Source organism: Aphelocoma coerulescens, chromosome 5 (genome assembly GCF_041296385.1).
Source record: "Aphelocoma coerulescens isolate FSJ_1873_10779 chromosome 5, UR_Acoe_1.0, whole genome shotgun sequence".
Taxonomy (NCBI): Eukaryota; Metazoa; Chordata; class Aves; order Passeriformes; family Corvidae; genus Aphelocoma; species Aphelocoma coerulescens.
The window spans coordinates 15,290,752-15,303,753 of NC_091019.1; the positions used below are offsets into that span (position 1 = coordinate 15,290,752).

The 13,002-nt window shown below is 40.0% G+C and overlaps 1 protein-coding gene across 5 annotated transcripts in view; it reads left to right on the forward strand.

Moving 5' to 3' along the window:
* The window catches only part of TRIM66 (tripartite motif containing 66), a 44,647-nt gene that overhangs the window by 15,944 nt on the left and 15,701 nt on the right, over positions 1–13,002 (forward strand). For 4 of the 5 annotated variants that reach the window (XM_069016800.1, XM_069016796.1, XM_069016798.1 and 1 more), the window contains 7 exons: positions 822–954; positions 1,186–1,302; positions 2,086–2,200; positions 2,968–3,114; positions 3,236–3,353; positions 4,323–5,182; positions 6,172–6,333. In XM_069016800.1, the coding sequence (XP_068872901.1) occupies positions 822–954; positions 1,186–1,302; positions 2,086–2,200; positions 2,968–3,114; positions 3,236–3,353; positions 4,323–5,182; positions 6,172–6,333 (1,652 nt within the window). The remainder of the gene's footprint in view (positions 1–821; positions 955–1,185; positions 1,303–2,085; positions 2,201–2,967; positions 3,115–3,235; positions 3,354–4,322; positions 5,183–6,171; positions 6,334–13,002) is intronic. The other variant, XM_069016797.1, reaches the window with a different exon arrangement.

The following is a 13,002-nucleotide window of genomic DNA, read 5'->3' on the forward strand; positions in this document are numbered from 1 at the left end:
TTATATAATTTAAAGTTTTTATCCATATGTGTTATCTAATAATGATTTTGTTTGATTTCTCGTGTGTTGGTAAAAAATGACGGGATAGTGTCTTTTTTGGAGTACTGTGAGGAAGCAATTGAGCTTTTCTTTGGTGGTAGAGGGTTTGTTTTGCCATAGTTTAGTTTTGTCTTTTTCTGGCATCTTTTATTGACAGTGTTCCTTCTTTCTAAAACAATTCTCCCATTCAGAAAAAAGGCAAGAGTAGATTGTACAGAAGAAATGCTTTCACTTTGCATGCCCACTGTCCATTCTTACTCTTCATCACATTATTCTTTAAAAAGTCCTTTTAAAAACAGATTTTAGGGCCTAATATCAGCCCCAGCTGCTGAAGTTTATGAACTGCATTGCAAAAACCACAAATTTGGGAAAAAATTGCCCATGTGACTTTTTAAGAACAAAGGATTTCCTTGCTTCTGCTGTGACTGCAAGTTTGTCATATAGTTGCTATTCTGTTTTAAAATACAGTTGTGTAGAGTGGTTTACCAGACCATGACATTTAGAGTTGTGAGGCTGATGCTCCAAATCATATTTAAACTCATGAGAGTTCAGAGGACAGTATGATTTATTTTGATGGCTTGTTCCTGAGCCCCTCTGGTGTGCTCAGTTTGTAGGATGTATAAGGAAAAAAATACAAACAGACCCAGCTTCACATAATCAGATGGTTCCAGGTTCTGTACCTTTTAAAAATATCACCGAGACTTTCCATGAAACTGTGAGTTTGGTTGCTCTTTTTCTGAGCTCTCATCCTTGTCAATGACCCCTTGCTTTACATTCCTCAGCAGCTGAAGGTGAAGCAAGGGAGTTTTCCTTGTTTTGTCCCGGGCACCCCCAGGAGCCCCTGAAGCTGTTTTGTGAGACCTGCGACACCCTCACCTGCTGCAGCTGCCTCCTGTCAGAGCACAAGGAACACAGGTACCTCATTGCTAATGGAGCTCTTCGAGATTTAAGACTTTTCATCTGTGTTTTCCAGCTGATGGTGCTGCCTGGTCTGAATTTAAAAGCCACAGCAAACTCAGTTCAGTTGTCTCACTCCCACGTGATTTAACACACGGCTCACAGCCCTCCCAGAGGCTTTCCCTGCTCTCACCTGTTCACTCATGAACATGGAAAACCATGGGGTGAGAATTTCCCCTTCTTTCATAGGTTCAGGCATCTTGATGAAGCTCTGCAAAATCAGAGAATCATCCTGGAGAATGTCATAACTAAAGTGGAGGAGAAAAAAAATGGGATTCAGGTTTCAGCTAAACAGATTGAAGACAGGTAATTGCTATGCCTTTTTTTTTTTTTTTCCATATGAAAGTAGATGATCTATAAAAATAATATTTTCACTAAATGTAGGTTAACAGAATTAAGTGCAGCTGCTGTATTTTTTTTTTCTTGGAGGGTAGAAAATAATAGGAAGATTAAAAATATCAAATTCATGTTTAAGTGGTACTGACAAGTCATGGCATTATAAAACATGATTCCATAGTCTTTGTAAGGCATGTGACAGCTGACTTCAGAGTTAAGATTTCTTTGTATAATCTGTTTCTGAACTAGAATTTGACAATATTAGAAATAAAGATAATTTAAAAAGTATCTTAGTTCTTCAAGAAACCTCAAAACAAGCTGCAGTTGCAGTCAAGGCTAATAAAAATGAAAGTATTTAATTATATGAACTGGATTTTGCTACTGATTATGCATTTAGTAGCTGTTGGATCTCTCTTCTGCATTAATAAAACAGTTTCTAGGGTACAAATCTACTTCTACTATTTATAATCTAGTATAAATAGGAAGTTTTGGATATATTATACATGTATTTGTTGACAAAGAACTAAAGACTGTTCTTGGCATGATGCTTGAGAGAATCCATCAGCATTAGCCTGTGACATCCAGAGAGGGGTGGTCAGGGTTCAGAGAAGTGGGGGAGAGCTAATGGGAAATGATACAACTTTCACTGCAGTTCTGTCAGTAGGTAGGTCTGTTCTTGTAGCAAATAACTGCTGATCAGTGAATAAATGACTAGAGCTGGCTCACCCAGGGATGTGTACCTCTTACCCACAGGTTGCTTGAAGTAAAACATTTGTACAAAAAGGTGGAGAACCAAATAAAAATGGCCAAGATGGTTCTGATGAATGAAATTGATAAACGAACAAATATCCTCCTTGAACAACTTGAAGTAAGTAAGGCTAGTTTATTTGACACCTTGGGAAATTAAACTAAATTAAATTTAATCCCAGTGCCAGTGGAAAGAATGTAGACTGTGAGAGGTATTCTCCTATTCCTTATATTTTCAAATATTTGGGTGTTTTTCTGCAGACTTTTTTGTGGAATCAATGGTTGACAAAGTTTCAGGGTGAAGTTGCAAAATGTTTATCGTTAACTCATGATAATTTCTAATGCATTCACAGAGGATATGTGTGCACCTTTTGAGTACTTAGAAAACAAATCAGCTTCTGATTTTAATGTTTAGTTTGTAGGAGCCCACTAGCAGCACAATTAAAACCCTGTTTCAGAAATGATTCTTTGGTCTCATTTCTGTAGCAGACCTTTCAGTTTTGACTCTTCAGTTTTTGGATGTCCAGCTGAAGTATATAAGTTTATTTTGAAATGTGCTAAGGAGAAAAAATGCTAATCAGAATTTCCAGACAAGAAAGTGGTCCAGGTGCAAATTTGATCCAATTTCTACAGCTTTCCAGGGTTATGTTATTCTGTTAAACCAAGGCCAGAATGATGCAGATTGTTTGCTCCTGGGGAAGCCATTGCTCTTCCTGAATTCAGACTTATCTCCTGAGATGGATTTGCTTTCTTTTTATGATTGGTGTTTAAAGGGACTCTGAAGAACAGTGTCACTGCAAATGCTGCATAATGTAGTGCCAATGATTGCATGCTTTATGTGTGTCTGAAAAATGACAGCCCTTTTCTACTGATTCACATTATTAACAGAAAATCACCAGTGAGAGGAAGCAGAGGCTGGAGCAACAACTACAAGGTGTTGTGGTTTTAGGCAGACAGGTAGAACATGTCCAGAACTTCATCAGCTGGGCCGTGTGTAGTAAAAAATCCATCCCATTTCTCTTCAGTAAGGAACTGGTAAGAGCAATGCTTATTGTGCAGTAATTGTGAGAACTGCTTTAAGGATTTGATGTTTCTCAAAATATTTTCATGATCTTAGAACAGTGAATAAAATCATCGTCCTTTAATGTGTCACCAGATTGTGTTTCAGATCCAGCGCTTGCTAGAGACAAACTGTAACACAGACATGGGCCCTCCTCTGAAGATCAGATTCACTTGGGATCCCTCCTACTGGACTAAACAACTCTCCAATCTGGGTAAGAAAAATATAATAGGCAAGTGCCCAAAGCTAGGCTGGACAGACACAGACAATACAGTACCTCCCCTAAAGGGCTCTCCTTTTGTTTTGACATCCAGTTTTGAAACTCTTATGTTCTGAAGAAAGGTGGGCGTGGCTGGACTTTGCTGTTTTTCTCTCCACTTATATCCATTCACCAAAAGACCACTGAGATGTCTGGTGCTTTCACTCTCTTAGTGGCCAATGGACCTGAGCAGTGTTGAGGCACTTGCAATTGATAGGCACAAAGATGGCTTTAAGACACTGGCTGCACAGTGTTATCTACATAACATATAAATGTGCATGCTGTGACTTTGTTTCCCAGCAGCTACAAATTTCCCAACTGCAATGGGTTTTTATAGTAAATTCAACTCAGTGGGCTGATCACTCATCTAAAAGATCAGTTCTCTTCCCATTTTAGGGTATTAAAAACTAAAAGGGGTAAAACACTATCAAAAGTGTTGCAGGGAATAATCTCTTGATGAAAAGCATGGACAAGATAATTTCATAGGTCACTTCTATTTCCAGCCTTTATGAGTCTCACCTACGTGATATTAATCTCTTTTATTTTTGTCACTTGCACCCTGGAAGCTGTCTTTTGGACCTCTGCTTATGGATGAGAAGATAAGCTCATACATACTTCAGTAAAAAATGAAAGTATAAGCCGTATTCATCCGTTAAGATAAAATAAGGTCGATTTTTCAAAGCGTTTACTGGGTAATTCAACCATGAGTTCCACTGACATCAGTGGGAGTTTGGTGTGAATGGAAATAACTAGATAAATATTGGAAAATTTGTCTTGAATGTATGTTAGCAGATTGTTTGTATAGGTTATTTTAATATCTTTTATATTTGAAATGTGAATGATGGTCATTTCCTTGTCTACGGTTTTTATTGTGTAAATTTGTCAAGACCATAGGAAGGAGTAAATTTGCTGGTTTTTTTCCAGGGGGTTTCACCATGGAAGGTGGACACATTTCTCACCCAGACGTGCTACTCTGTGGAAATATTCAAGGGTTACAAACCTCTCTGTACCACGGGCACCACTCCCCAGCCTCACAGCTGGAGAGCAGCCAGCCACACCAGTTCCCACCTGCGATCCAGTGCTCTGCACCGGTGTGTTGCTCCCACTGCCTCAGCATTCCTCACCCAAACAAACCTCAGCCTTCCTACCAAGACATGAACCACCATAAAAGCTTCCACCAGCCTCCTGCACTTCATCAGCAGCACTTCCCCATGCAGTACAGCCTGCAGCAGCAGGACAGAGAGCCCCGGGGTGCTCCCCAGCCCGTGAAGCTCCCGCAGGCTGGGCTGGAGCAGCAGCCACGCTCAGAGCCGGAGAACGTGGCCGGGCAGGTGGGAAAGCCCTTCCCACCCCAGCAGCTGCAGCAGGGTTGTGCTGTTGTGTCACACGAGGCTCAGCAGGTCCACACGAGCCACCCACAGGCTTCTGTGCAGGCATCAGCTGTGGGAGTGCAGCTGGGCCATCTCCAGAAGATAAAATCTAACCACATGCTGCAGCCACCCCCACAGCAGCAGCAGCTTCCACTGACACCCCCATCGCCAGGGCACGACGAGAGCACCCACAAGCAAGTCATCCAGCAGAGCCTGGACATCATGCACCACCAGTTTGAGCTGGAGGAGATGAAAAAGGATCTGGAGCTTCTCCTGCAGGCCCAGGGACAGCCCAGCTTGCAGCTGAACCAAGCCAAGCCACCTCAGCATGTTCAACAGACCATAGTTGGTCAGATCAACTACATAGTGAGGCAGCCAGCCCCAGCACAGCAACAAATCCAAGATGAAGCACAAGTAAGTTCTCTCAAAGTCGTTTCCTACTGCATTTAGTGAGTGCAGGTTCAGAAATGGGACAGTCCTTTGAGATTTCATGTATTTCTCTGAACATGTATTTTTCTGTTTGTGTGTTGTCTATGTATGCAGCAGAGAGGCTTCATGCCTCATGTAGATTGGGCCAAAAATTTCTGTAAAGTGCTGCATAAACACCCTGGATCCCAAAGATCTGAATCTCTTAATAGACAAGGTGAGCAGCAGTGTGGGAGAATAAAAGCACCATCATTCCTCCTTTGTAAACAGGTGACTGGAGGACTGCAGCAGTTTCACTCTCCATATCAGCTCTCTTTTTTTACTGGAAACATTAAGCCCCGAGTCCTTAAAAAGCATTAGATTCTGAATTATTATTGAATGAGTGAAGCCAATTTCTTGGTCTGAGAGTTATTTCCCATTCTAGTAACTGTTCCTGCTGCTGCACCATGTCATTTAAGATTATCATCATTACCCAAACAAAGCTGTTGTGCTACAGCTTTGTCAGCAAGGCTAATCTCTTTGAACCTTTTCCTCTGTTAGTAAGAATCCTGCTTTTGAAAGAGGGACAGAGCTTGGTGGTGAGCATCCAAACCACAAAGCAGATCAGCTGCAGAATAAGATGGCTTGGAAATTCATTTAAAACAGTGGAAAGGTGGCTCAGACTTCCCATCGTGTAAATTCTGTGGAGCTGCCGCCTCGAATAGTTCTCAAAGTAGATTACCTGCAAGGGCAGGCTGCAGCTTTTGGTATAGCTGTACATTTCAGCAGCTTTACTGAGTGTTTTTTAAAGTAATTCATTAATGTCTGTGAGAAATCTGTCTCCATTTATCTCTCTGCTTTGGATTGCCTTGAACGTCTCTGTTGTTGTAGAGTCTTTTTGGGCTTGTCGTAATGTGTGTGCTGGGAGTTGATGCAAATTTGTTACTGTTTTTCTTTCTGAGCTGTTGCAAAGACAAATTCTCGTTTGTGATTTGTAGGTCTGTGAGAGCTCCACAGAACCTGATGACCAGAAGCCTGTCATTCCTCTAGACAAAAGTGGCAGTCCCTCCCTGTCACAGTCATTAGATGAAGAAGCCAGTGTCAGGAGCCACTCCCCTGAGAGCATGCTGCAGCAGTCAACTTTCCATCCAGTGAGAAAGGTATAAAGAACTTGTTAAAAAAAAAGTTAAAGGGAAAACCTGATTTGATAATATTGAATATGGCGTTGGAGTTTGCAATGAGGGGGAAAAAAATTAAAATGCAGTAAAAGTCAGCCAAATGGCTTGTAAATTTTGGAAGACAATCACAGCCTGACCTTGTGTGCATCTTCCAGTCAGGTGCCAGGATGAGCAACTCTTCTAGAGGCTGATAAGTGTTTAGGTCTGGCTGGCATGATTGGTAAGCATGAACTGGCAAATAAATAGGAGCTCTATTTCTTCACTTCTTAAAGTCTGTCTAGCTCCTGTGTCTAAGGATTTAATTACTAGGACTTGCTAACTACCATCCTAGAGCAGTTAATTTGAAAAAAAAAAAATAAAGCAGGAGTCAGAGATGCTGATGAAGTCAAGCCTGAGAAACAGTCTTCAAAATACTTGCCCCAGAAACAACACCACTAGTTACTACTGAAGGTGGGGTTATCTGAAAGGGATATAATTCTGTTATACTTTTTCTCGTTGCTCATGTATAGGCAGAAAAATCACAGTTTCTATGTATCTAGAATATTTTATTACATAATAGAGCCAGGCTTTGGTCTTTCCACCTACTGGGAGGCTCTGACTGTTGAAGAAGCAGCAGGAACTGTACCAGGAGGGCCAGTACTTATCAGCAGACCCTTGGTGGCTCTGGATATCACCTGTGCCTTTGAAGAGGAGAAGCTGCCTTTTACTTCTCTGGACAGTTTGTTTAAAACACTCCAAACAACACATCATATTCTGCTTTTTCAAATCTGTTTGTTACTTCAGTGCATGACTCATTTTGTGTACCTTGTAGAAGACTTTAGCATTTATTTTATTTTTTTCTTGGAATTTGTCTGTGGGATATTGTGGAAGTATTTGTCTTTCTATCCTCAAAAAGGATGTTATTTTTCCTTCTTTTGTACGTGACTGTGTTGATGCAACGTATTTATGATGCAATACCCATCCAGAGAATTGTTGGAGATCCCTTTGGGAGTTGCAGACATATGGGCCTGGAAGCAGTGTGCAATTCAGATTTGAAAGCCACAAAGAAATCTGCCTTATGGACCTGTAATGGAAAGTTATTCCCAACAGCTTAAGCAAGAAACGTCAGAAAGAAGAAAGAAAATGGAAGGAGATGTGCAGGAGAGAAAGACTAGTGTAGTCTGGTGGGAAAAGCAGGAGTAATAAAGGAAAATTGCTGATTTGTTGCTGCAGGAGTTGAGAAGGTGGTGAGAGGAAGATACTCCTAGGAACTAAAAAAGGGATTTTTTTCTAATGGTGCTGAGAAGTGTATGCTCTTGTGCAGAAAACAGTTTGGTTTTTGAGGTGCCTGGTAGCTTGTCAAGAAGTTAATGTTCAACAGCTACAACACCCCATCTTTGCTTGTATTCATCTCTTCTAATGAGCTCTTTGGGATGAAGACATCTGGATGGGATGAAGATACTGACAGCTCTGGCAATGGAAAATTAGAAATCATGAAGGGAAAAAACACAGCAAGCTAATCCTTAAAATATATCCTTCATGAATGCTCTTTAAAGATGTCTGACTGCTTTTGCTGAGAGTTGGGTTAAATCTGGTTTTAAATGGGAGATTGGTTCCTGTTTAAGAACAAGGGAATGTGTCTATTCTTTCTCATCTGGTTCACCTGATTAAATGTTTTCACATTCATCTTGAGGCAAAAATCTCTGCACAGGTATTTGCCCATCTGCTCTCACATGGCCTGTGTTCAGAACATTTCATCTCTCTCAAGATCTTGGAAGACATGGAGAAAAGTGAATGTGGGCAAATCTGAAATATGTGAAAAATATGGTAGAGAAAATGGCTAGAGAAACCTGCTGCCTGAAGAACAACTGTGTTCTGTCTTTTGGAGAATAATTGTGGTTGGACTTCATGGCCTCGTGTTGCATTTCTGCTGAACTCTGACAGCCTTCAGCTGGGCACAGTATTCCTAGTGGAGTACTGAATTCCCTGTCTGCTGAGATTCTTTCATTAAAGAGAAAGCAGTGTGCACCTGAATTAACTGTTTAGTGATAAGGTTGCCAAGATGTGTCCAAACAGTAGAGATAAAAGCTTTCTTTAGCTTAGTGGTTTCCTTTATTTTGGAGTGGGGCAAGGCTTGATTGCTCATATAATTAAACCTCTGTGCATTAATTTTGAAACACATTTATGGTATGAATTTGATATTATTGACTGGTAGCTAGATGAATTGTCCTCATGCAGAGTTACATTTATTTGTAAAGCAATATAGATAGGATGTTATTAATAGTTTGGGATAGTTTTCATTTGTTTCGCTCATTTTGGAACATTAATGGTGATATTTTGTCAGTCTTTCTGTCTTCTTGTATATTCCGCTAACTATTCTTTTTCTGTGAATTAATTTTTTTGTGCAGAATAAATGTTTCTATACTTAGACAATTGATTGTTTGATATAAGTACTGCACTTTGCATAATTCTGGGCTTGATTAGCACCTTTTAGGAATGCAACACTAGGAATGAAACTTTTCTGTTGATGTGGGAAATGGATATAATTTTCTCTTCACATTCCCCTGTCAGAATACTTCACTGACATAGCCAGGACCTCTGTTTTGGACTGTGGAGTTGTTCTGTCTCCATGCCTGTCAAATACCCAACCTCTCCAGTAGGAAAGCCAGCAAGACAGAGAACAAGTTTCAGCAAGACAGGGAACAAGTTTCTGAAAACCTTTTGTGTTACCTGCAGTCCATTTCCAGGGAATTGTGCCAAGCTCTAGCAAACATATTTTATACAAGCTGTGGAACTGCTCAGTTGCAGTGTGAAGGAATGAGTGCTCAATTAGTTTAACAGTTTTGTGGAAAGGGTTACCAACCTTCACTGATGATATGATCTTGCTGCTTTTACACAGTATGATATCAAGTTATTAATTTGTGCACAGGACTAGAGAGGTCACCTATTCTGGAACAAAGGTGAGAATAATAAGATATTTTGGGCCTAATTGTGTTTTCAGGAGTAATAACAGGAATACAGTCTCCGGTTTTTTTGCACGTACCTAATTGTCATTTCTGGCTGTGATGAGCAAAGAGGTCTAAAGGCTGCATCTAGCATTTGAAGAAATGTCATGATTACTGCACATCTAGAGCACAAATTTGTAATTTGAGCCTCAGGCACCACTGCAACAGACACTGGTGTTGATGCAGGGCCAGCTGTACATCTCTCCTCCTCACACTCCATGAAGTGCACCCCCTTCTGTAGTTTGGAGCAAGACCCTTACTTCTGTTAGTTCACCTTCTGCTTAAAGTGATCTCTGAATATGTGTTAGTGAGTTATCACTGAACAGCTGCATCTGATCCTTTATAAATATAGCCAACAGCAGGTCCTTAGGGGAAGGGCATCAAAAAAAGACAAACTGATGGTCCACTATTCCAGATTCTGAAAGCCAACACTTCAGAGACTTTCTGACCTGAAGGTTGTACCCAGACAATTAGATTTTGGAGCTCTTTATGGACCTCTCCTCTGTGAATTTGTCTAATTCACTATTTTGTGTCCATTTTAATACTAGTGTAGAATACTCCTCAGCATTCAGCACCAACTGAGTTTTGCATTGCATGAGAAGTTCTTGGTTGCTCACCTCAAGTCTGTTACCTGATCGTGCACTCAGATGCCTTATAGTTCTTGTGTTAGCAAAAACAGTGAATAATCACTCTGTATTCACCCCATTCATAATATCTGTGTTTTATAGGTCAATATTTAATTCACTCTCAAAAGCTTCTTTTTGAAGCTTAAAAGTGACTGCTTTTCTCTTTAGTGTTGGGTCCTTCTTTCATGATAGCCATTCTGTACTTTGGTCCTTCATATCTTTGACCATTTTCCCCATACTTTGTGGTTTTGATAAATCATTTTTGAGTCACCAGGATTAGTAATGGAAGTGTAAGCATGTGGAAATGTTGTATAGTGCATTATATTTGTTGTATTGTTCTTTTTGATTTACAAGTCCCAGCTGCTTAGTTCAAGAGCTCTGTTTGTCTCAAGCACCATAAAGTACCTGAGATGGGGAAATCCTAGGAAATGTTCTCTGCTATCCAAGGTGCACTCTTCAGAGCACTCTGAGAGGCTTCTGTTTTATTCCAAATATATGCAGTGTGGTGGCATTTAATAGAAGCCTAATATGGTGACAGTTTGAGGTGGACCTTCTTTTTTTTTTTTTTTTTTCTTTAAAAACGTGTGAAATTTGTGGAAAGGGGGCTGGAGGACAGAGTACAGATTTTATTTGATGGTAATATTGCACAAAGCATGTTGTGATTACTTAGTGACTGAAAGTATTAATAATTTAATATCCAACCCTAGAACTTCACATCTGAGCTTGGGACCAAAGTGGGTTTGTTGTTGCTACATTTTCCTCTTAATTACTATTAATTCTAGGGGAATTAGGGATGAAGGAAATAACAGCCTGTAATTTAGGGTCCTACGAATTTCTAAAGTAACAGAGTAAGTTTTTTACTTTACAGAATTGAACTGCTCACAGCACAAATTCTTTCATGCTTAATGCAATTAGGTACATTTCCCAGAACGGTAATTTAACAAAACCTTTTTCCTTTGACCTGAAAAAAAAAGATAAATAAAACATGATGCTGCTTGCTCCATGCAATCTCTTCCTCCTTCCGCTTTAAGCCCGCTCCAGTTTATTCAGACAAATTGTTAAGGAAGATTTGGATTCTTTTTTCTCGTGAAAGCGGAAAGGAAATCCTTCGGATTCTGTTCTGAACCTGGGAATGGGAAGCATGTGCAGCCTGTGTTATCAGTGCTGCTGTGTTAAGCAACTGGATTGGAGTAGTACATTTGTTTAACCTTCCAGCATAATGAGCTGCCAGGAGGATTGCTCCACTTAATAGCAGCCGTTCATTACTCTGCAACCATTTGCAGCGTGGTGTTTCTCCCATAGCAAAGAGAGTTGGCGGTTCCCAGTTTTAGCTTCCTTTATCAGTGACACTTAATGTCAACAACCCTGAGACTTTGCCAAAACAATCCTAACAAATCCTAATCCCTCTGTTTCAAGGTAAGTATTTGCTTCTCAGAATTCTTCTGTATTGGTGCTGCATGTTTACACTGGACCTTTTTTTGAATGCAACAGTGATCAAAGAAATATTTGAACTGAACCATATATTTATTTTTTTTATTCTCTGAAGGCACTTTGCATGTTCTTTTTTCTTACCTTTCACTACCATAGCTAAGAAAATTGTGGTAGAAGGCATTTTGGGGTGGTGATACTCTGGCATTATTTTATAAGGATCATCAGACCAAAATTAATTATGAGACAATGAGAATTCCATTTATAGCGACACAGATGTAGTTCAGTGTGCCAGACTGTACATTAAAATGTCAAAAAGTTCAAAATTAACCAACAGCTGAAGCCACCGTCTGCCCAAGAGCATAATTAATGCTTGTTGTTGTTCATGTTGCAATGTAAAAGCAGTAGAGCTTTTATAAAAGAGATAAATCCTTTAAAGGCATCCCATTTGCAAAAACTGGCTGAACTGTCAAGGGAAAAGAGAAATTTTTGCTAATGGCAAAAGAAATGATTATTTTAGGGAGTGAATTAATAGTCTATTAATGAGCCTTGTTCCCAGTGCATTGTTCACTTCACACTTGACAGCAGCTCCATGGATCAGGATGGAATGTGTCTCTTCTTAACTGTGAGTTTTAATATTTTGCACTGAAAGATCATAATGTTGCTTCATCATTAAAATAACCACAAAATTAACTTTTGCCCCAAGGGAAAGACAGATGGCAGTTTGATGGCCTCATTATTCTTTTTAACAAGAGTAAGGTTTTACACTGGCTTACATAATCTAAAAAGATCTCTGAAGAAACTGATGCTAGCTAGAAGAGTAAAAAGGACATAGCCACACCATGCAATTGAATTTCATCGTTCCGAAAATTATAGCTGTAACAAAATCTTGCATGTGAGTGTCCGTATTTTTTTTCCTTCAGTAGGAGTCATCCCAGTGACTCCTCTCAGTAAGTAAACTTGTCTTACTGGAGCCAGGAGTAATCCTGCATTGCCTTAGGAGGGGTAACATTTCACCTGAGTTGCACACAGAGGGTCAGGTCTCAATACATGAGAAGATGGCACATGCTTGTAAACAACTAAAGGAAGATGTGGGTAGTGACTGGAGGGACTGAATGGCCAGAAGGTCTCCAGTTAACTTGGGAGCAAATTTGGGTGGTGTGCCTGCCACATGTGCCTCAGCATGCCCATTCCCAATGGAGCACAGCTCTAGGTAGTTCCTATTGACTCAGGAATTTGTGGATGCTTCATGCTTTGGAGAACCTGACTAAATAAATATTTAACTACCTCACAGGGGCTTAATTAATGCTCACAGTGGACTTTGAAATAAGGGGAAAAGGCAAGGGCTGCTTACACTTCAGCTCAAGCACGAATTCTGCTTGTTTTATTTTTTGTAAGTGATATGGGAGCAATTCACATGTTAATTTTGTCATCTGTAAAAGGCTTGTGATAAAAAGAGTGATGGAATGAAAAGGAAAATGTGTGTTTGGTAGGTTCCATTTGTCACTGCATGCACAGGAACCTGTCAAAGCAAATTGTGATGGTAAATAAACATTTGATCCTTGTGGACTTTAGGATGTGTGTCCCAGAAAAGTGGATTCCTTGCTGACCTA